Here is a 24,118-nt window from a genome sequence, read left to right on the forward strand (position 1 = left end):
TGTCAATCCCAGCTCCCTCTCCCACCCCTCCTCCCTTGTTCCTCCACCAGCCCCCCCAGCCCCCCTACCCAATCCCCATATCATTCCCCAGGGAGGGTGAGACCCTCCTGGGGGGGGGGGGGGGGGAATCTAAGGCCTTTCAGGACCATGAACTTTATGTCCGAAAGTCATCAGGCAAGCTTGACTCTTAGTCATTTTCTTCTCTAAACTTCTGAGTTTGAGCGAGGGTAGCTAGACTAGCAAGCACTGGCAGGGCACAGACTTCCTGTTTATCTGTAGGTTGGTGCATGCTGGCTTAAGGCACTTTTGTTTTGAAAATGTGTTTTATTTTTTTACATTTATCATTCTAAAAGAATTCACAAGTAAAATTAAACATTCACATATACTATCCTCTATTTCTTTTTCATCTTTATAATGACCATTAGAAATTTTATTATGTAACATGTACAAACACACTTTTGTGATATTAGACTATTTTTTCAGACACTACTGATTCCTTTCAAAAGTTTATTGAAAGCAATTTTTGACCTAGGTAGCTCCTATTTTACTATTTAAAATTAAGTATATAGGAACAAGTGAGATAGCTCAGTGGGTACAAGCACTTCCATCACATAAAGGTGGAAGGAAAGAATGAACTCCATAAAGTTGTCCACTGATCTCTGCACACGTGTATGACATGCATGTGCACGCCCATTCACATACACACACACAAACACTATACACAGATACAATAATAAATAAAATTACTGTTTAACATTTAAAGAATAAACAGTCATAAATTCAACAACTCGAGCGATTAATCCAATTTATGAATCTTACCTTATTTCTAAGTGAGGCAAATTTTAACATCTACCTTAAGGGGACTTGTTTTTGTTTTTTGAGACTTGGTCTCACTGTGTGCTGCTGGCTTGAACCTTGATCCCCTTACTCAGTCTCTTAATTGTTAAGGTCACAGGTGTGTACGAGCATATTCAGCTAATGTAGCCTTTTAGTCATATTTGATGTCACTTACAAACTTAGAGAAGCTCCAGCTAAATATCTAGACCAACTTTATTCTTTTTATTTAATGCTGCTAGCTAGCAGAAGTTATCCAAATGTTCAGGACAATATGAATTTATGAAAATTATAATTCCTCTAAGCCATAAGTTCTCTCAAACATTACTTATACCTTTTGTAAATTCATCTTAATCTCTTCAACTTAACTCTAAAATTAAAAACTCACTAACACATTTCCGATTTCAAATAACTAAACTAACAATATAATATTAGAACCTCTAGTGAGGTAAATTTTCTTAGTTATTGTATACAAAGTATGAAACACACAAAAATCAGACCCAAAGTTTATGTAAGATGATGTTTCTTTGAGCATTCATTATTTCCATGTGTACAGGCCAAGTGAGACAGTCTTCTCAGATATGAAAATTGGGGCCATAACCACAAGCAAGTTGCTTTAACTGGTCCAATAGTTCAGGGTCTCTGCTCAGTGGCTGGTAATAAGCCCACAACCAAGGCACCCTGGAAGCAGTTTTCTTCAACACTGAAATACTTTGAACTCCAAATTTTCATCACTTTGCAATCACTGTAACTCCATTCTTCACACATATGGACATCTCACAGACTCCATCCCCGGGGGTCAAGTCGCACATTACCTAATAAGGAAGGTTGGATTCAATTCATTTATGTATCCTCAGGTCCCATTCTTTTTCCATCTTGCATTTATTTGACAATTTCATGTATACAATGATCATACCCATCCCAAGCTCTTGCCCCCTCCCACTCGGTCTGACAACCACCCCCTCCTTCCTGTTTAGTTTTGGGTTTTTTGTTTTTAGTAACCCACCAAGTCTAATTAATTAATGATGCCTTCTGGAATTCTAACTGATCTTGTTGGCTTGATGTTAGATCCTATTCTTTCTTTCTCTTTTTAAGACAGGATCTCATTATGTACTCTGACTGGTCTAGAATTTTCCATGTCATTATGTAGATTGGGTTGGCCTCAAAAGCACAGAGTCAGACGGATTCTGCCTCAAGAGTGCTGGGATTACAGGTGTGTGCCACCCTGTCCAACCAGATCCTACGCTTAGCTACTTTCATATTTTCCACATTTAGATTCCTCACTATGCAGAGACTTTGCATAATTTGTTTTGTTCATTTTATCAGTCTTTACTGAAACTCTTCTTCAGACTGTTAAGAGAGGAATAACCTAAGCAAAAGACATACTTCCTAAGGTCTCTCTTAGGGTCCTCCTTGTTTCCTAGCTTCTCTGGCGGTATGGATTGTAGGCTGGTAATCCTTTGCTCTATGTCTAAAATTCATATATGAGTGAGTACATACCATGTTTGTCTTTTGTGACTAGATTACCTCACTCAGGATGGTTTCTTCTAGTTCCATCCATTTGCCTGAGAATTTCAAAAATCAATTGTTTTTTTCTGCTGAGTAGTGCTCCACCGAATAAATGTATCACATTTTCTTTATCCAGTCTTCGGTTGAGGTTGCTTCCAGGTTCTGGCTATTACAAACAATGCTGCTATGAACATAGTGGAACAGACACCTCCTTGTTGTATTAATGTGCATCCTTTGGGTATATGCCTAAGAGTGGAATTGCTGAATCTTGTGGTAGATTAATTCCCACTTTCCTGAGGACCACCATACTGATTTCCAAAGTGGCTGTACCAGTTTACACTCCCACCAGCCATGGAGGGAGGGAGAGGAGGACAGGCGGGAGCAGGAAGATTGAGTCAGGGGAAGAACAGATGAGAGCAAGAAAAGAGATACCACAATAGAGGGATCCATTATAGGTGCAAAGAGAAATCTGGCACTAGATACTTGTCCAGAGATCTATAAGGATGATACCAACTAAGAATCTAAGCAATAGTGGAGAGGCTACCTTAAATGCCTTTCTCAGATAATGAGATTGATGACTACCTTATATGCCATCCTAGAGCCTTCATCCAGTAGCTGATGGAAGCAGAAGCAGACACCCACAGCTAAACACTGAGCCAAACTCAGTGGAATCCAGTTGCAGAAAGGGAGGAGTGATGAGCAACGGAGTCAAGACCAGGCTGGAGAAACCCACAGAAACAACTGACCTGAACAAGGGGGAGCTCATGGACCCCAGACTGACAGTTGAGAAACCAGCATAGGACCAGCCCAGGCCCCCTGAACGAGGATGTCAGTCTGGAGGTCTGGTTAATCTATGGGGCCTTTGGTAGTGGATCAGTATTTATCCCTAGTACACGAATAGACTTTGGGATCCCATTCCACATAGAGAGATACTCTCTCAGCCTAGACATATGGAGGAGGGCCTAGGCCCTGCTCCAAATGATATGACAGACTTTGAAGATCCCCCATAGAAGGCCTCACCCTCCCTGGTCATCAGAAAAAGGATGGGATAGGGGTGGTGGGGAGCCAGGGAGGAGGGGAGGGAGAGGAAACTGGGATTGACATATAAAACAAGCTTGTTTCTAATTTAAATAAAAAAATAGGACGGAAAAAAAGACATACTTCCTGGCTCTCTGGGGTATGCTTGTTAACGTCTCCCTGCTCTTGGGTAGCAGGTCTTGGCCTGCGAAGACTTGGTCTGTGATGATGTATGTTGGGTAGATCTAGGTTGGAAAGGCTTAGATTGGGACTGATGGGGTCTATGAGGCTTGGACTGAGTAGATCTGGATGGGGAGGCTTTAGCTTGGGAGGGCTGGGGATGAGGGGCTTTAGCTTGGGAGGGCTGGGGATGAGGGGCTTTAGCTTGGGAGGGCTGGGGATGAGGGGCTTTAGCTTGGGAGGGCTGGGGATGAGGGGCTTTAGCTTGGGAGGGCTGGGGATGAGGGGGTTTAGCTTGGGAGGGCTGGGGATGAGGGGGTTTAGCTTGGGAGGGCTGGGGATGAGGGGCTTTAGCTTGGGAGGGCTGGGGATGAGGGGCTTTAGCTTGGGAGGGCTGGGGATGAGGGGCTTTAGCTTGGGAGGGCTGGGGATGAGGGTTTTTTTTCTGAGAAGGTTGAATGGGCTCAGGCTTGACATGTTTGACCTGGAACTTGGGTTGAAGGGAGCAGAACTGGGAGGCAGATGAAAGCTTACTCCCAGACATGGATTGAGACCCTGCTTGGAAAGCTGGATCTGAAGGCCTTCCCTTTATCATCCGCTGAGATCCTTGATGAGGAACGGGTATTTTTCCTTCTTGAATGGCCCCTGCTGCCTGGCAGGACGGAGAATGAGGGTACTTAGTATGAGATGCTGTCCTCGTAGGTTTTATAGTTCCGTCACTCAGGTGCATCCCCTGGGCACAGGCTTTCACAGGCTGTGGGTTTCCTGCTGCTTTTGTTGCTTTTGAGCCGAGAGAATGTGAGTGACCTACAGGAGAGACCACTGTTCCAGGCCTTTGAATGGTTCTCTCTGCCTGTAGGCTCTCAGGACGGGTCTGTACAAGAGAAGTCTGTCTTTGTGATCTCCCAAATGTTCCACTCGAATGATACCCCCGATAAGGTCCTGAAAATTTCATGGATCTTTGCCCTGAATAAAATCTCCAGGGTTGGAAATGCTGATTACCAAAGTTTTTTCCTCCTCTGTGAACCCTTGCATTCTGATGAGGAAAAAGATAGAACCACTTAGCTCTCTGCTGTGACCCAAAGTGGGAGTTCAGAACCCAGGGGGCTTTCAAGGAAACATGGTAAAAGTTACTTCCAAGTGTGGTAGGCAGGGGCCATGGGTGGACCGGATGTGGCACAAATACTGGAGTCTGGTGCGGGTTCTGAGCACTCTGGCTGTCCTCATGTTGGGCCCCAGGCTCTGTGACTGGCACCTGAGCTCGGCTTTCAGATGGGATTTTTGTCTGACTATGTGTTTGCTGGTTCTCACCGTCAGTCATTCTGGGGGGATCTTGAATATCTTGAGTAATTTCAAAGTCTTGGTCTACCTGGATCCCCAACTCCCTGGCCAGAGAGGCCATATCTTCTAGGGACACACATCTGAATGAAGAGGACATTACTTCCTGGAGGGCAGCTTGAAGGGCCTCCATCTTCTCCCTTCTATCCCCAGCTTCCTCTACTTCCCAAAACAGTAGCTGTGATGGCTTGAGTCTCAGGAGCCTTTGGAAAATCTGGGTCTCTTCACGCTCCTTGGCCCAGGAACCAAGGACAAAGTAGCACCTTTCAATAGCATCTTCTCCTAAAAACATCAGCAAGTCCCATTCCTTCTCGCCAAGGCAGTCAGTGAAAAAAAACACGGCTGAGGAAACTTCTACCAGAAAACCAAATTGTGTCCAAAAGCTTTCGAGATCTCCACGCAGGTTGGCCATAGCAACAGGCTTTTGGAAAACATGACGACTTTCCTTTAGCTTCTTGTTGTCAGGAAAACACCACGTTACCTCCACCAGGCCACCAGAAATTTGCCGAGGAAGCACAGGAACAGAGGGATCCTGATGGAGAAAGATTTTGTGTGGCTTCTGTTGGGAGGAGCTGAGCAATGTGTTAAGGATTCTGGATTTGGAGAAGCTACAGCGTCCTAGTCGCACAAAAGAGATGACAGGCATCTTCATGGGAATCAGAAATGTTTCTGTTTCTCTGGGGGGCCCTCCTGAGGACTGCGCTGGGTACAGCTTTAAGTCTTTCATGGCCCCCAGCATTAAGATGCTTTTGTTGTTTTCTGCATCTGGCAAGAGCAGGGGCAGAGCAAACTGGCATTGGTACATGTTTGACATGACTTCACGTTGCAAAGAGCTGTCTGAACAAAGCATGGAGGCACAAAGGACATCAAGGGGGTTGATGGTTTGTTTGTCTCCAATTTCTAAATTCTCTATACCAGCCAGCAATTCTCCTTTGCTCTCCTCATCCACCATCTTGGGCCTAAGGATAAAATCTCTGGCTGTCAGGTCTAGTGCCTGAACTTTCATCAGGAAATTCCAGGCTAAGTCTCCTGGGGTTGAAGGTGTCCACTCACTTCCTCGGTCTATGGAAAACTGCTTCACAAACTCTGGGAGAAGCTTTCTGCTTCTATCCATGCTCAAACAGGACAGGATATGATGAAATACTCTTTTCCTATCTGTAAGACAGAAAGTATTCATTATCACCTTGTTTGGAGTCTTGTCTTCCCTTAAAAGTATGTCACTGACAATTTGACTGCCAAAGGTTGAAGCAATACAAAATCAAATTCTCATTTCACCACCGTTCCTGCCCTGTTTTCCTTCTAAGAGACATACTAACTTTGCATAGTATGTGTCTTACTCTGTTTTCTGTTGCTGTAATAAAGACAATGACCAAAAGCACCTGGGAGGGGACAGGAATTACTTCAGCTTTCATGTCCCAATCACAGTCTGTCGTAAAAAGAACTTCAAAACACGAACTCAAGGCAGGAACTGAAGCAAAGGCCATAGAGGAAAACTCCTTACAACCTTGCTCTCCACAGCTTGTTCAGCCTGCTTTATTAAACAACTCAAGAACCTGCCTCGGGGTGGCACTACCCACAGTGGACTGAGCCCTCCCACATCAATTATCAATCAAGAAAATGCCCCCCACAAATATGTCTGCAAGTAAATTTTATGGAGGCAAAAGTGTAAGTATTAGCTCTGAGGAGAAAGATTTTCCCCAAATCAAATATTGCAGCTGTGAAGGAAAAAAATTTCCTAATACAAGAGTTACAGCCCAGCCAGGCATTGGTGGCACACACCTTTAATCCCAGCACTCAGGAGGCAGAGGCAGGCGGATCTCTGTGAGTTCGAGGCCAATGTAGTCTACAGGGTGAGTCCCAGGACAGCCTCTGAAACAATACAGAGAAACCTTGTCTCAAAATACAAACAAACAAACAAAAAAACAAGGGTTGCAGCCCTAAGTGAGAAAGGTTTCCCCAGTGGAAGTGTTGTAACTCTGAAGGGAAAAGTATCCTGATACCTGAAGCCAAGGAACATCACTAAGTTACCCCACACAACAAACCTCATACAAAACTGAGAAAGTCACAGGGGGAGTCTGCCTCTACTTTGCGAAAAGAACTAAGTGGGAGGCAGGCTTATATAGAGTTCCTTGGGGATGGAGTTCTCCAAGTAGAGATTTACACAGTGGGGATTGGTAGAATTTCAAGTCTTGAGCTTGGGGTGAGTGCAGGCATTGGTGGGATTTCAAACTCAGAGACTGGTGGGTTTTCAAAACCCAGAAGTGAGCTCAAACTTTTTACCATATAAAAGATAGTTATTAAACTTGACAACCTGAGTGTCATCCCTTGAACTCACAAAGTAGAAGGTAAGAGCAAACTCCCACAAGCTGTCCTCTGACCTCTACATGCATGCCATGGTACACATGCTCACACACATGCTCATACACATGCACACAAAATAAAATATAATTAAGCAGTATCAGAATTTACATACTGGGTATTCCTCCTTTGGAACCCCTTATATTCTTGGGCATTTTCCTCATCTTTGCTCTGCTTTAAAAAAAATTACATGCTGTCTCTATTTTTCCCTAATATCCCATTTTTACAAATATTTTTCTAGTTACTAGAAACGGTACTTGTAGGAAAAAACAGCGCAGGTTTTACTATTGACAGATGACAAGATAGCACAAGATGTTTCACCTATTTTGTTTTGCTGTTCCCAGTAACTTGGGACAGGAGTGGATCAGGGTTTCAGGTAGCCCAGAATGGCATTGATCCTCCTGCCTCTACCTCCCAAATGCTAGGATTTACAAACACATAGCACCATGCCCTACATAAGGTATAAATAAGACTTTGTCTTAGGGTATAGCATAGTAGGTACAACGCTCATCTAGAGGATATGAAGCCATGTGTTTAATCCCTGGCACTGAAAAACAAATAAGAAAACAAACAAAAAATAGGAGTGATAGCACATGCTTATAGTCCCAGCACTTGGGAGGGAGAAGCAGAAGTATCTGAAGTTTAAAGTCAGTCTTGGCTACATAGTAAGTCTGAGAACAGCCTGAGATACACAAGACCATGTCTCAAAGCAAAGGCTCTGGAGCTATATGTTTGGTAGAGCACATGCCTGTTCTATGAAGTCTATTCTATGCTTTTACTTCCACATCAAACGCTTTTGTACTTTCAGTGTGTGTGTCTGTGTGTGTGTGTGAGAGAGAGAGAGAGAGAGAGAGAGAGAGAGAGAGAGAGAGAGAGAGAGAGAGAGAGAGAGAGAATGCACATGCCATGGCATGCATGTGACAGTCAAAGGACAACACTTAAGAGTTGATTCAATCCATGTCATCTTACTGACTCGACTTTCATTTTTAACAAGTCTATACTTTTAGTCCTCAAAAAAGGAAGGTTTACACACATAAATGTCTTTGTGTCAAGATGGTGCTATACGGACCAGAACCAGATATCCTGAGACCTCAACTATGCACTGTGAGTTCCTCTACTGATGGTTTCCACTTCAATTGTTAAAACTAAAAGTTGCAAAATCCAACCTCTTTCTGGTTATGAAGCCACTAAAATTCAAAGCTGCTTTAATCTGAAAACAGAAAGTAATGTCTAAAGTCAGCAGCTAGTGGCTGGAGATATAGATCAGGCAATAGGATGCTTGGCTGGCATGCATACAGGTTCCATCTCTAGCACCAAATAAAACCATGTGTGGTGGACCATGCCTGTAATCCTTCAACTTTAGAGGTGGAAGCTGGAGGATCAGAAGCTCAAAGTAACCCTCAGATACACGGTGACTTCAAGGCTAACCCTGGACATCACAAGACTTTGTCTCATGGATGTAAAGCCCACTACACAGGAAGGTACTTATGCCTGGGCCTGCTCAAAAGCTCGTAGCTAGGGAGGTCATAGGTCCTACGGGAGAACACACTTCTTCTGTCGTACTAAATGAACACACTGTCAAACTGCCCTCTCATGTATGTGTACACCCATACAGTACTGCCATCAGCGCTGGTCAAACAAGTCTCCTTCTGCAGCAAACTAGTTAATACGGAGTCTCACAGCCAGCCAAGGTGTTAAGAATAAGTCACTAGCCAGTGCTTAGCACTTAAAGGAACATCCGCCCGATCCCTTCCAATGCACAGAAAACATCATAGATAAAAGGACAGATAGGGAAGAGGGCCTAAAAATGCTGTCTTCCAGGCATGAAATGGTCATTGCTTTCATGAACTCACAGGGGAAGCAGCTGCCTGAACAGGGCCTGCACAAAACTGCCTATGGACTTTGTCATGGATGGCTGAGAGGAGCTATCAGCAGTTGATGAGCTGCCCATTTTCCAGTGTTTAACTGCCTGAAGTGGCCCTCACGGTGGCCCTGGACAACTCAACGGTCACAAAACAAGAGGACGGGATAGTGGGCAGAAGACTTGTTGGGTACACGGGGAGCTGGGGTGGGTAATAAAAGAGGGTGGTAAATGTAACCTGAATATATGATCTTACATTCATATATGAGATTGTCAGTGAATAAGATTTTTGTTTGTTTTTCCAGACAAGGTTTTTCTGTGTAGCTTTGGAGCCTGTCCTGGAACTCACTCTGTAGACCAGGCTGCCCTGGAACTCACAGAGATCCGCCTGCCTCTGCCTCCCAAGTGCTGGGATTAAAGGCGTGCGCCATCACCTCCCGGCCGTGTTGGTGAATAAGTTAATTAAAAACACACATAAAAAATAAATAAGGTATCCCCTACTGCATGTTGGGAAGTGACTAGAGAAATCTATGTACTGATAATCAGTGGTAACTTCTGCTCATATGGACAACACACCATATTCAAGACCCTGAATCTGTAATTCAATAACATTCAGATCATAAATATTTGGGGAAATATTATGTTTATTCTAAAGATGATGACTAATTTTTTCCTATTATTACTCCCTGAAAAATAACTATTTACATAGAGTTTGTTAGTATGAGGACTCTGGGAGTGATTTAAAACACACAAGAACTTGAAGGAGGGAGAGAAAGATAGAGGGATAGTTAGTAGGTACTAGATTGCAAATAGTTAGGAATAACTTCTAGGGCTGGAGAGATGGCTCAATGGTTAGAAGCACTGGCTGTGCTTCCAGAGGTCCTGAGTTCAAGTCCCAGCAACCACTTGGTGGCTCATAACAGTCTATAATGGGATCTGATGCCCTTTTCTGGCATGCAGACAGAATACTTATACACACACACACACACACACGTGTGAATTTTAATTAAATTTTTTTTAAAAAGAATAACTTGTAAGGCCAGCAAGATGGCTCTGTAAGCAAAGGTACTTTCTGCTGGCCTGGTGACCTGAGTTGGATCCTGGTAACTCACATGGTGGAAGAGGAAAACAAATCCTCTAACCTCCACACACATACATGCATGCATACATACATACATACAAACATACATACATGTGATTAAAAAGCTAGGTATCCACATGAAAAGGAAGAGTAGCTTCTAATATTTTGTATCACAGTAAGACATCTTTGGTTGAGAACAATTAATTTCTCTAGACCAGCCAGTATGAGAGCTACTTTGTTTGTGCCTGCTTTGAGACAGGACTTCAATAGCCCAAGCTGACATCAGCCTCTTGGTCTTCCTTTCCCAGTCTCCAGGGTGGGCATTATCTGCATGGACCCCCACACCCGGGGAAAGGATTCTGAAAGTGCCCCAAAGAAATTATACATGTCTGGGAAATAACTATGCCAATACCCTCAGCAGATTATTACACATTGTTTATATTTATTGAAATGTTATACTGTACTTCATAAATACGCATATTACTATGTATTAGCTAAACTAAAAGTGTAATTTTAAAAACAATGAAACATGTAAGAGGATGTATAGAAGTTGTATACAGGTATCAAGCCTCTTTTTTTCATTTTTTGGGTTTTTGGTTTTTGGGGGGGGTTGTTTTGTTTTGAGACAGATTTTCAGTGTGTAGTCTTGACTACACTATGTGCCTTAGGCTGGGCTCAGTTTTTCAGTAATCCTTCTGCCCCAGGTTGCCGAGTGCTAGGATTACAGGCAAGAGCCACCAAGCCTGGTTCACTATGCCATTTGAAACAAGGAGCGCGAGTATTCATGGATTTGGCTAGGCAGAGGAGGTCCTCAAATCTAGGAGAATCTTTCTGCTGCACAATCTCCTACTTCCCCAACCTGGGAACTCCTTTGTTCAATACCCGCCTCCAGAAAATCCATGTTAGAGAAACACCAGATTTCTGATTAGTTGATTAGCCCTATCATGCCCCCTCTCCAGTATGTCTTGGCTCCTTCTTAGTCTATTGATAAGCTGTCTAATTAATTATACAGTCTCCATACCGTCAGTGCTTTTCTCTTCCTCTTCCAATGAAATGCCGCTCTCTGAACCCTCGTAACTACTTTCTTCATTAGAAAGCCCCATGGCTTCTCCATACTCGCGGTCCTCTTCACTGTCATATACAAAGCACTCCAGGTCATTGAAGTTCCCTTCCTCCACATCTTCAACATCTTCAGGGTGTCCAACAGACTCTTGATATTCCCCTTCTCCTAAGTACAGAGAATCGTCCAGCTCCTCGTATCTTTGCCCATCATTTAAGTATGTGATACTCATTGGAACTTCAGACTCAACTCTTCCAAGGGAATGCTCGCTCTCCCTGGAGGAGCCTGCAGTTTCCCTATCATCGCTCCTTCCAGGCACTTCCCATTCCCAACCCACACATTCTTTCTCTTCAGAGAGCTCTGCAATCTCTTCATTCTCTGGAGTGTTCCTCCTGAGGGAAAAGGGATCTGCTGCATTCCTGCTCATCCCCAGCAACCCGGCTGCTTCAGTCGCCTGCTGTGGGACTTCTGAAAGGAAAAGATTTCATTATCGCCTCTGTTTTTCCCCAGAAAGAATTTTAAATTACCTTGAGTCTCAAGTCCTCAAAGCATCACCCGTTCAATTTCTTTTTTTTCCCTTCCTTTCTTTCAGACAGAGTTGTCTGTATTGCCTGGGCTAGCCCAAATGCCTGAGCTCAAATACATTGCTTCCTCAGCCTTCCCCACCAGCTGACGCTACAGGAATGCAGTATCTCTTCTTCATTTCACTAGAAGTTCCAACACCTACTGTGCCTAATCTAATGTGCACTATAACCAACCAATTATCAGAACTTTCTTTTTCATGAGAGAAAAATAAAATCAACTGCTGTCTCTCAAATCAGCTTTACTGAGTGAAAAGAAATGTATTTTTTATGAATTAATTATATTAATATGAATTGCTGTAATTAATTAGTAATTGTATTAATTATACACTTAATGTGATCCACACTCAGAGCTCTTTGGGCTAAGGAAATCCCAGTAACTCCTAATGAATGAGTTGATTACTGTATTGGAATAGTGTATTTCACAAATAGTAAAAGCTATTTTTCCAGGTATATGAGGCTTGTGGAGGTTAATTTTAATTGTCAATGCAGCTTAGAATCACCAGGGAAGAGACTCTCAAGAGTTTTCTACATTGGGTTGGCCTCTGGCCATGGCTATGGAGGACTGTTTTAAATTAACTGATCTGGGAAGACCCACCCCAGCCACTGTGGGTAGCAGTAATCCCTAGGCAGGGGGTCCTGAACTGGAGCAAGCAAGTATGAATGCATTCTTTCCTCCCTGCTCCTGACTAGCTCTCTCAATCCTCTGCCTCTGTGATGGCTCCCACAGAGAAGCACTGTAACCCAGAATTACAAACTAAAATAAGCCCGCATACATTGCTTGTTGTCAGAGTACAGTAACTGAAAAGGAAACTAGAACAAGGTTTGTCATATATATATATATGGTTTTTACGAGACAGGGTTTCTCTGTATTGTTTTGGAGGCTGTTGGTCCAGCTCGGCCTCGAACTCACAGAGATCCGCCTGCCTCTGCCTCCTGAGTGCTGGGATTGAAGGCGTGCGGCACCACTGCCCGGCCTTGTCTTATATTAAGGATCATGAACATACACTGTTTTAATCTAAAGCCCTGTCTCATCCCTTAAAATAATCTTGCATCAGACAAAAAGGCAGCCCACAGAATGGGAAAAGATATTCACTAACCCCACATCTGACAGAGGGCTGATCTCCAAAATTTACAAAGAACTCAAGAAGCAAGTCTCCAAAACAGCAAAGGATACAATTAAAAAGTGGGGCTGCAGAACTAAATAGAGAATTTTCAATAGAGGAGGCTAAAATGGCTGAAAGACACTTGAGAAAGTGCTCAACATCCCTAGCCATCGGGGAAATGCAAATCAAAACAACTCTGAGATACCATCTTGCTCCTGTCAGAATGGCTAAAATCAAAAACACCAACAATTTAAGCAGAAGAGGTTGTGGTGAAAGGAGAACACTCCTCCACTGCTGGTGGGAGTGCCAACTCATACAGCCACTTTGGAAATCAGTATGGAGATTCCTCAGAAAAATGGGAATAAGCCTACCACAAGACCCAGCAATTCCACTGTTAGGCATATATCCAAAAGATTCACAGTCAAGCCAGGCGTTGGTGGTGCATGCCTTTAATCCCAGCACTCGGGAAGCAGAGGCAGGTGGATCTCTTGTGAGTTCGAGGCTAGCCTGGTCTACAGAGCAAGTTCCAGGACAGCCTCCAAAACAATACAGAGAAACCTTGTCTCGGAAAACCAAAAAAATCAAAAAACAAAATTCACATTCATACCACAAGGACATCTGTTCCTCTATGTTCATAGCAGCATTATTTGTAATAGCCAGAACTTGGAAGCAACCTAGATGCCCCTCAACCGAAGAGTGGATAGAGAAAATGTGGCACATTTACAAATGGAGTACTATTCAGCAGAAAAAAAAAAACAATGGAATCCTGAAATTTGCAGGCAAATGGATGGCCCTAGAAGAAACCATCCTGAGTGAGCTAACCCAGTCACAAAAAGACAAACATGGCATGTACTCTCTCATATATGGATTTTAGACATAGATCTGGGGAGTGCCAGTCTACAATCCCATGGCCAGAGAGTCTGGGAAACAGAAACTTCATTCAGTGGCTGATGGAAGCAGAGGCAGACTCCCATGACTAAGCACTGAGCTGAACTCAAGAAAGCCAGTAACAGAGAGGGAGGACTGATGACCAACCGGGTTAAGACTAAGCTGGTTTAACCCCCAGAAACAGCTGACCTGACAAGGGTCAACTCTTGAATCCCAGCCTGATGCCTGGGAATCCAGCATGGGAGTGATCAAGACCCCCTAAATGTGGGTATCAGTGAGGAGGCCTAGGTAATCTATTGAGCCTTGGGCAGCAGATCAGTATTCATCCCGAGTATACACATGGACTTTGGACTCCCATCCAACAATGTGAGGTGCACTCTCACCCTGAACTCTTGGGGAAGGGTCTGGGCCCTGCCCTGGATGAAATGACAGACTGTGGACAGCCCCATGGAGGGCCTCACCCTCCCTGGGGAAATGAGGGGATATGGGGGGGGGGTTGCAGTAGGGCACGGGAGGAGGGGAGAGAAACGGAGAGGAACCTGGAACTGACTTGTGAAGCAACTTTGTTTCTAATCTAAATTTAAACTTAAAAATAAATAATAAAGCCGGGCATTGGTGGCACACGCCTTTAATCCCAGCACTCGGGAGGCAGAGGCAGGCGGATCTCTGTGAGTTCGAGGCCAGCCTGGTCTACAAGAGCTAGTTCCAGGACAGCCTCCAAAGCCACAGAGAAACCCTGTCTCGAAAAACTATCTCTTGTTTTGTGTTTGTTTGTTTGTTTGTTTGTTTTTCAAAATGCGGTTTCTCGTCGGGCTCACGCTTTTAATCCCAGCACTTGGGAGGCAGAGGCAGGTGGATCTCTGTGAGTTCGAGGCCAGCCTGGTCTACAAGAGCTAGTCCAGGACAGCTTCCAAAACAATACAGAGAAACCCTGTCTCGAAAAAAAAAAAAATAGTGGCATATTCTCACACACACACACACACACACACACACACACACACGCACAGATCATACTTTGATTATGTGATGTTTGTCTTTTGGATTTGATTTCGTGTAAGATGATCATTTCTGGCTCTAGCCACCTTTCTTTTTTGGGTTTCTCTGTGGCTTTGGAGCCTGTCCTGGAACTAGCTCTGTAGACCAGACTTGGTCTCGAACTCACAGAATCCGCCTGCCTCTGCCTCCCAAGTGCTGGGATTAAAGGTGTGTGCCACCAACGCCCGGCCCTTTTTTTTTTTGGTTTTTACGAGACAGGGTTTCTTTGTATTGCTTTCGAGGCTGTCGGTCCAGCCCAACCTCAAACTCACAGAGATCCACCTGCCTCTGCCTCCCGAGTGCTGGGATTAAAGGCGTGCGTCACCACTGCCTGGCTGCAAATATCTATGTGATATGATATGGGGCTCTCTGGTATACACCCCAGGAAGAGAACAGAGGGTCATATGACAATTCTGTTCTTAATTTTCATGTTCTCCCTTATATATAGATCATAGTTTAAAATGTACCTATGTATATATATGAGCAAGTATGAGTGTGGGTTTAGTATAAAATTTAAGAAGGAAACCAACAGGGGCTCAGAGGTTAAGAGCACTGACGGCTCTTCCAAAGGTCCTGAGTTCAATTCCCAGCAACCACATGGTGGCTCACAACCATCTGTAATGAAACCTGGTGCCTTCTTCTGGCCTGCAGGCATACATGTAGGCAGAACACTGTATACATAATAAATAAACAAAAAAATAAATAACAGCTTAAGCTTAAAAAAAAAAAGGAAACCAACAGAAGATAGCATTAGATGACTAAGGACAGACTGCCGGCAAAAGGACATGGGTCATGAAAGAAGGTTTAAAGTTACTTTTTATTGAAAAAAAATTTCATACAATATTTTTTTCTGGGAGGGACTGGGATAGGGGGAAATGGTTAAAATATACTACATAAAAAAACCCTACTTTCCCCCCTAGTTTGAACTCCATCATAGCTTCTTTTTTCTCTGTTTATGTGGATGCATGAATAAAATGCATTCCAAAGCGGAAGAATAGCTCGGTGGTATACACCTTTAATCCCAGCACTAAAGAGGCAGAGGCAGGTGGATCTCTGTGAGTTCAAAGCCAACCTGGTCTACAGAGTGAGTTCCAGGAAAATCAGGGCTACAAAGAGAAACCCTGTTACCAAGGAAAGAGAGACAGAGACAGAGACACAGAAAGGAGTGTCGGGGTTGGACTCCTAGGGAATGGAAGGACACAGGGCTGTGGGGAGGGGGACTCAGGGACTGGGACAGGGACTGACCTGCAGTCTGGTAAGGACTGACACCTGGAGAGGGGGGAGGGGCTACATGAGGACTGGGAAGGACTCGGGGACGGGAAGGACACTGGGACCGGGATGCCAGGCAACAGGGATGGACACGGGACATGGCCACAGGGAGGGGGAAGGGGCTAGGGGAATGACATGGGGACGGGCCCTGGGTGGACACGGGGACGCAGACAGGGACAGACATGGGCGGACACAGAGGACTTGGGCGCGGCCACTGGGACTCAGTGACAGGGACGACTAGCAGACATGGCGGACACAGGGACGGGGCAGACACGGGGACAAGGACAGACACTGGGGCTGACACTGGGAAGGGACGGATACATGGACAGAGCAGACACGGGACCAGGACAGGATGGGAACAGACATGGTGATAGCGACTGACTCTGGACACTGAGAAGGGGAAGGAAAACGGGATGGGTATGGATACTGGGAAGGGATGGGGAGAGGGACAGGGATGGACACAGGGATGGACATGGTGACTGGGACAGACACAGGGCCTGAGCGGACTAGAGGACTAGAGTACACAAGAGTACAGACACGGGGAAGGACAGGGGGATGGTAATGGACACAGAATAGACACCGGGCAGGGAGGGAGGCAGGGAGGGAAGGAGGGAGGGAGGCAGGGAGGGAGAATAAAACCCTAAGTGAACCCCATGGCTTCAGAACAGTTGTTCTCACTGTGAGAAGTTCACTGTGACACAGAAGTTTGGGATTGAACAACTTTTTGAATGGCTTCCTTAAACTAGCTGTGCTTTATTTGTGAGTTAATGAGAATAAAGTGATTTTGGGGGGGGGGGTTTCGAGACAGGATTTCTCTGTATTGTTTTGGAGGCTGTCCTGGAACTAGCTCTTGTAGACCAGGCTGGCCTCGAACTCACAGAGATCGGCCTGCCTCTGCCTCCCGAATGCTGGGATTAAAGGCGTGCGCCACCAATGCCCGGCCAAAGTGATTTTTTTTTAAAGAAAGAAAACAACCATATTTTATAGAGTACCAATTTCAAGACTTAAAACTTTTGTTAATAAGATGGAGAAATTGCACTTATAGAAACTACTATTCTGCTGGCATTTTTATCACAGAGACAGGAAGTTACTGATCCCCCGGCTGGTTTAATAAAATGCCCCCCAGTGGCTATCCAAAGGCACTGCTCAGAAAGTTCTAGATAGAGCCCTTACTAACAGAGAGTCCCAGCAGGACCGGTGAGCACCTGATGGTGTCAGGAAAACAACGGGAACTGTCTGACCGGCACTTACCAGTCTCCCAAATCACCGGGATCCATCGTTCCTGCTTTAAAAGCCATACTTTCTGTTTCACATTTCACTAAGAATCTCCTTAGGAAGTCCAATCCAAACAACAGGCAACAATTCTTCCTTTCTTTTCTGGAAAATCTGCTTCCTCCCCTTCCTTTAAAATTAAAAAGAAAAGAAAGGAAAATCGACTCACCGTGCTTCAAGCCCAATGTGGCAGCTGCCTCTGGAAATGCGTTAGACAAACACTTCAGGAAGCAACGGCAGCTCTCCTCTCCCTTCTTCTGTACCACAATTAACAGCTTCCTGCTTTTCCTCAGGGGATCTGTAATTTCCTCTAGCATCTCATACTCGTCCTCAGAAATCAGGCTCCGAGAGGTTAAAGTGTCCAAGAGCGAATCGGGGTCTTGCTGGAGGACATTAAGCAACTTGGTTCTTTGTCTTTCTATGATTTCTGAGGAAGCACTCTCGGTAGCCATTGCTTCCTAAAAACCAGGAAATGGATTAAATCATTCTGGCAAGTAAAGAAATGTAAGCTAAAAAGAAAAAAAGAAAGATGGGAATTCCACTTAGCAAAGATAAAATACGACAAGAATACCTATTGTTGGAGAGGCCAGAGGGGAATCAATCCGGAACACCCTGTGACTGATTTCCTGTTGTACTTGACTTCGCTTTATCTGCTCTGTGTGTGTGTGTGCGTGTGTGTGTGTGTGTGTGTGTGTGTGTGTGTTTGCTGAGTACAGAACAGAAGGTCTCATGATGTTCTGCTACTCATGGACACCCCTAACTCTCTCTGGTCTTTGATTACAAGACTGAGTTTCATTAATACTGGGCACAAATGGTAGCACACACATCACAATCCTATCATTCAGAAGGCAGAGACAGGAGAATCGGGACTGTTGCAATTTCAGGGATAGCCTAGTCTACACTGTGTTCTAGGCCATCCAGGACCACACAGAGACCCTCTCTCAGTAAAACAAGAGATGAAGTAAGGCTGAGAAATTCCCCTAGGAAGTTCCCCTTGAACTTCAAGTTGGGCTAGGTATTCCTGCCCTGGGCACTGTAGTATGATGCTATAAATGTAAATGAATTGGTTGATTTGTAGAGAGTATTCTTCAATATGCAGGTAAATGATAAGAGTTAGGTAACGATTGATTTAAAATGTGTAACTTTCAATCCAGCAATCCCACCTTGGAAATTCAGGGGCTGGAGAGGTGGCTTAGCAGTAAGAACACTAGCTACTCTTACAGAAGATCTGGCCAGGGTTCGGTTCCCACATTCACAAGGTGGTGGTTCAAAGCCATCCATAAATCTAGTGCTAAAGGCATGCATGTGGTACACAAATATACATACAAGCAAAAAACTCACACATACAACAAAATAAATTTAAAATATATATTAGGGGGCTGGAGAGATGGCTCGGAGGTTAAGAGAACTGACTGCTCTTCCAGAGGGCCTGAGTTCAATTCCCAGCAACCACATGGTGGCTCACAGCCAGCCGTAATGAGATCTGGCACCCTCTTCTGGTATGTGCAGACATACATGGAGGCAGTATGTTATATTCATAATAAATAAATAAATCTTAAAAAAATATATTAGATACATGCCAAAATGTACATATAAAAATTCTAAAAGTGTAATAATAGCAGAAAATCGAAAATAACCTAAATTTCCATAAATCAGGGCTCTGTGAAATAAATGATAATAGTAAATACCAAATATATATGTGTGTGTATATATATATATACATATATATATATATATATAATATGGGTTTGTTTTTTCTGTTTTTGAGGCAAGGTTTCTCTATGTAACAGCCTTAGCTATCCTAGAACTCATTCTGTAGACCAGGCTGACCTTGAACTCACAGAGATCTGCCTGTCTCTGCCTCCCAAGTGCTGGGATTAAAAGAGTGTGCCCACCACACCCAGCCCACCAAAGAACTATTGAACTGTTAAGATTTGATTTATTTATGAGATGTCATGTGTGTGCTGGGAATTGAATCCTGATTCAATCCTGGTTCCCTGAAAGGGTAGCCAGTGTTCTTAACTGCTACGCAGTCTCTCCAGCATCCTACTAGACTGTAAAGAAGGATAAAGTAGAACTTAATAATATGATGATACCCACCTTATAATATTTTGGAAAATAGCAAGTTATAAATCCCATAGAAAATAAAACCAAGCTGGACATGGTAGTGTGTACCTTCAATCCCAGTGCTGGGAGACAGAGACAGGTAGACTTCTGTGCATTCAAGGCCAACCTGGTCTACATAGAGAGCTCCAGGCTATTTGAAGTTATATAGTGTGACCCTGCCTCAAAAATAAGCAGACAAAAAAAAACTAGTATGTAAGCTAGGTATGGTGACACATGCCTCTAACCTCAACACTAGGGAGGCAGAGGCAGAGGCAGAGGGATCACTGTGCGTCTAAGGCCGGTCTGGTCTACACACCAAGTACCAGGCTAGCCAGGATGGTACAGTGAGATTCTGTGTCAGGAAAAAAAGTATGTATTCATATAAATATACATGCACATAAACACATATATAGCAAATATTTTCTATAAAATAACCAATAAGCCAGGCATTGGTGGTGCACACCTTTAATCCCAGCTCTTGGGAGCAGAGGCAGGTGGATCTCTGTGAGTTCGAGGTCAGCCTGGTGTAGAGAGTGAGCTCCAGGACAACCTCTAAAGCAATAAAGAGAAACCCTGTCTCAAAAAACCAAAAATAAATAAATAATCAATAAATACTCCAAATTTTAATACTGGCTACTTCTGAGGATAAGATTATGAATGGGTTATATTTTGTACATTAAACACTAATATATTTTAGGGCTAGAGAGATGGCTCAAAAGTTAAGAGTACTTACTGCTCCTACAGAGGACTTGGGTTTGATTCCCAGTACCCACATAGTGGCTTACAACCAACCATAACTCCAGCTCCAGGAAATCCAATGCATTCCTCTGCACTCTGCGGGTACCAGGCATGAATGTGGTGTACATCCATACATGGAGGCAAAACACTCCTACACATAAAATAATTTTTAATTTAAATTAATTTTTTGAGACAGGGTCTCTCTAATGCAGCCCTGGCTGTCCAGAAACTCATTATGTATACTAGGATGGCTTCGAACTCACAGAGATCCACCTGCCTCTGCCTCCCAAATTACTTATGTCATCAAATATAGAGAAATCAAGCTGGTGCCCAACCAGGAGCTTCACCCCTAGCTAGTATTTACGGTAGTGGAACTGCTGTGTACACGATCAGAGAAAGGCAGTCATTACCCAGCTACACAGCCTGTGACCTACAACAGTGACTAGCCTGAAAGACATATAGGTATAACAGTGGCATAAACGTTATAGGAATAGCAAACTTTATGATTGGATTTAAGGCCCACTCCATGAGATGGGACCAGTATCTGACAATATCTGGGTGGCCAAGAACCTGGAACTAGATATGTGACGGGTTGAGGGGAAAATCTACTAATGTCATACTGCTAAAGGAGCATGGCAATAAAATGACTCCTAATGACATTTTGCTACAGCCACAGACCGGGGTCTCTCTCGAGCCACATCAGAGGAGCTTCCTCTTGCAGTAGATGGGAGCTAACAGAGACAGCTGGGCAATGTGCAGAGAATGAGAGACTTTGGAGGACACCGTCCCAAATGGGATGTCTTCATCAAGCCCCTTGGATCAAGGCTCAGGGATCTATCTGGAAGAGGAGACTGGAAGACTGCATGTACTGGGAGTGATGGGAGACTCCAAGGGGACTGTCTTCCAGACACAACAGGACTGGTGCACGTGTGAACTCAGAGACGGAGACAGCATGCAAGACTTGCACACATTCAAGCCAGGTGGGGTCCTAGCAAGTGGACATGGGGTCCCACTCCTCCACTCCTAACCACAAGGCATCCGGCACTCAGTAACTGCCAGCCTAGGGAAATCAGTTCTTACCAATGGAGTGACACAGGGTACATTGACACTCCAGGGCGGGTCCCATGCCCAAGACGTGGCACGTTTTTTTTTTTGTGTGTGGGTGGGTATTGAGGTAGGGGTTGCGTTTCTTGTTTTTTTGTTTGTTTGCTTTTTAAAATAATTTATTTTTGGTTTATGTTCGATGGTTTTTAATTTTTTATTTATTTGTTTGTTTGTTTGTTTTCAAGACAGGGTTTCTCTGTTGCTTTGGAAGCTGTCCTGGAATGCTCTCTGGAGACCACCCGCCTCTGCCCTCTGCCTCCCCTGGAAAAGTGTGTGGGGAGGTTAGGGTTTTTTTTTTTTTATTTGTTTGTTTGTTTGCTTTGTTTCTCCGTGGCTTTGGAGGCTGTTCAGGGTTTTTGGTTTTCTTAAAGATTCATTTCTTATGTATACAGTGTTCAGCCTGCATGTACACCTGCATGCCAGTAGAGGGCACCAGATCTCGTTATAGATGGCTGTGAGCCACCACGCGGCTGCTGGGAATTGAACTCAGGTCCTCTAGAAGAACAGCCAGACCTCTTAACCTCTGAACCATCTCTCCAGCCCTTGATTTTTTTCTAAATAAACAGAAAAAATATATAAAGTTGGATAGTTAGGGAGTTGAGGAGAATATGAGGGGAGTTGGGGGAAGGAAAAAACATGATCAAATACTACATAAAACATTTTTCAATAAAAATGTATTTCATGTGTCGGGCGTTGGTGGCGCCCGCCTTTAATCCCTGCACTCGGGAGGCAGAGGCAGGCGGATCTCTGTGAGTTCGAGGCCAGCCTGGTCTACCGAGCGAGTTCCAGGACAGCCTCCAAATCGATACAGAGAAACCCTGTCTTGAAAAAAAACCAAAAAAAAAAAAAAAAAGAAAGAAAGAAAGAAAGAAAAAGGGGGAAAAAACTAATCTACTGTCAATTGTTGGTGGGGTCAAACTTTCTTTTTTTTTCTTTTTTCTTTTTTCTTTTTTTTTTTGGTTTTTCGAGACAGGGTTTCTCTGTGGCTTTGGAGGCTGTCCTGCAACTTGCTTGGTAGTCCAGGCTGGTTTCGAACTCACAGAGATCCGCCAGCCTCTGCCTCCCGAGTGCTGGGATTAAAGGCGTGCGCCACCAACGCCCGGCCCAAATTTTCTTATAGGGTCTTAAATTCAGGATTTAGGATTAACGTGGTCTCTATAGCGGCCAAAAGCTGGGTATGGGGGCACACTCCTTTAACCCCATAGCTCCAAAGCAAATGTTTTTAAAATTATGCTAAGAACACTCATGAGATTCATCTACTTAAAAGATTCTTTTTTGTGCCGGGCATTGATGGCGCACGCCTTTAATCCCAGCACTTGGGAGGCAGAGGCAGGCGGATCTCTGTGAGTTCGAGGACAGCCTCCAAAACAATAAATACAGAGAAACCCTATCTCGGGGGAAAAAAAAAAGATTCTTTTTGTTGTTTTGTTTTGCTTTGTTTTTCCAGACAGGGTTTCTCTGTGGCTTTGGAGCCTGTCCTGGAACTAACTTCCTTAAGAGATTTTTAGCCGGGCGTTGGTGGTGCACGCCTTTAATCCCAGCACTGGGGAGGCAGAGGCAGGCGGATCTCTGTGAGTTCGAGGCCAGGCTGGACCGACAGCCTCCAAAACAGAGAAACCCTGTCTCGTAAGACCAAAAAAAAAAAAAAAAAAAAAAAAAAGATTTTTAAACTGGGCGACAGTGGTGCATGCCTTTAATCCCAGCACTCAGGAGGCAGGGGCAGGTGAATTTCAGTGAGTTCAAGGCCAGCCTGGTCTACAGAGTGACTTCCAGGACAGCTAGGGCTGTTACACAGAAAAACCCTGTCCTGAAAGACCAAGAAGAAAAAGAGAAAAAAAAAAAAAAAGATTTCTAAGTGTGCATCACAACTTTGTATGTTCAATGCTACTACAAATGGACCTCTAGAATTTGATTTCCCATAACTGAAATTAAATCTATGGTGCTTCATGCCACTACATTTGCAGCAATTTGTCATACAGTCTCCTGAGACTTATAGTTCGTTCAACCACTTAAACGTTTGTTTTCTTTCTCTGAATTCTCCCTGAAACTCCTCCACTTTCAGTCTTTTACTTCGGAGTGGAAAGGAATATGTATTTTCATTTCTACTCCCTCCCTCTAGAAGAAACGAGTACTTAAATACTATTTGCTAACATGAAAAAGAAAAAACAAAAACCCTTCCAATTCCTTAGTGTTCACTTTGCATGTGATAGACTAGTAATTCCCGTATTTTAGAAAGTGAAAGTACATAGATGATATGGCCGAGATTATTTCCCCTATCCATAAACGTCTGTATACATTCCTCACGTTTTGTACTGGAAGAGGTTGCGGGCAAGATGCATTAGCGTTTATCAAGCAAGTCTGGAGTTACTAATTTCTAAACGGTCTAGAGAACACTTTTACAGCACAGACTTCCAAGCTGTACTCAAGTCTGAAGGCTCAGATTTCCTGGTGGCAGCGCGCAGCAAACTGCTATTTACATTTAACAAGTTCTACGTGCGATTTCGTGTACGGGATCAAACAATTCGCTACTGCCGGACGTTTGCCTGAGTTAGAGCTAAGCTCCTACCCTTGCGGGGGCTGGGGGCTGCCGAGCGTCCCAGTGACGACGAACCTGGGAAGCTGGCCTTTCCCGCATCGGGATCCCAGTGCCAGCCGCTCACGGCACACACGGCCAGGGGCGTTGTCACGCCGAATGTCCGACTCTCCTCGATCCCCACGCCGGGAACGCACGCCGCGGGCCCAGCCTGGACCGCAAACGTCGAAGGGTCAAGCAAGACACAG

General features: G+C 44.2%; 1 protein-coding gene and 1 long non-coding RNA gene across 6 annotated transcripts; both read right to left on the reverse strand.

Moving 5' to 3' along the window:
• Positions 1-304: 304 nt before the first annotated feature.
• On the reverse strand, positions 305-2,433 carry LOC121144286. Of its 2 annotated transcripts, none has more exons than XR_005881607.1 (2): positions 2,362-2,433; positions 305-1,649 (listed from the first exon to the last, which is right to left on the reverse strand). It is a non-coding gene; the product is annotated as an uncharacterized LOC121144286 (long non-coding RNA). The 2 variants fall into 2 exon arrangements; XR_005881606.1 differs by having other exon boundaries at positions 2,335-2,393.
• An 818-nt stretch (positions 2,434-3,251) lies between these two features.
• On the reverse strand, positions 3,252-24,083 carry Card6 (caspase recruitment domain family member 6). 4 transcript variants are annotated; one of them, XM_040757613.1, is made up of 4 exons: positions 23,949-24,083; positions 17,559-17,847; positions 11,200-11,706; positions 3,252-6,033 (listed from the first exon to the last, which is right to left on the reverse strand). In XM_040757613.1, exons 1-4 carry the CDS (start codon positions 23,970-23,972, stop codon positions 3,530-3,532), a joined length of 3,324 nt encoding a protein of 1,107 aa, XP_040613547.1. In that variant the 5' UTR covers positions 23,973-24,083; the 3' UTR covers positions 3,252-3,529. The 4 variants fall into 4 exon arrangements, with proteins under 4 accessions (XP_040613547.1, XP_040613546.1, XP_040613548.1 ...); XM_040757612.1 differs by having other exon boundaries at positions 23,904-24,034; XM_040757614.1 differs by lacking the exon at positions 23,949-24,083 and adding an exon at positions 17,961-18,057.
• Positions 24,084-24,118: the final 35 nt, after the last annotated feature.

This window comes from Mesocricetus auratus, unplaced genomic scaffold (genome assembly GCF_017639785.1).
Source record: "Mesocricetus auratus isolate SY011 unplaced genomic scaffold, BCM_Maur_2.0 Super-Scaffold_100015, whole genome shotgun sequence".
Taxonomy (NCBI): Eukaryota; Metazoa; Chordata; class Mammalia; order Rodentia; family Cricetidae; genus Mesocricetus; species Mesocricetus auratus.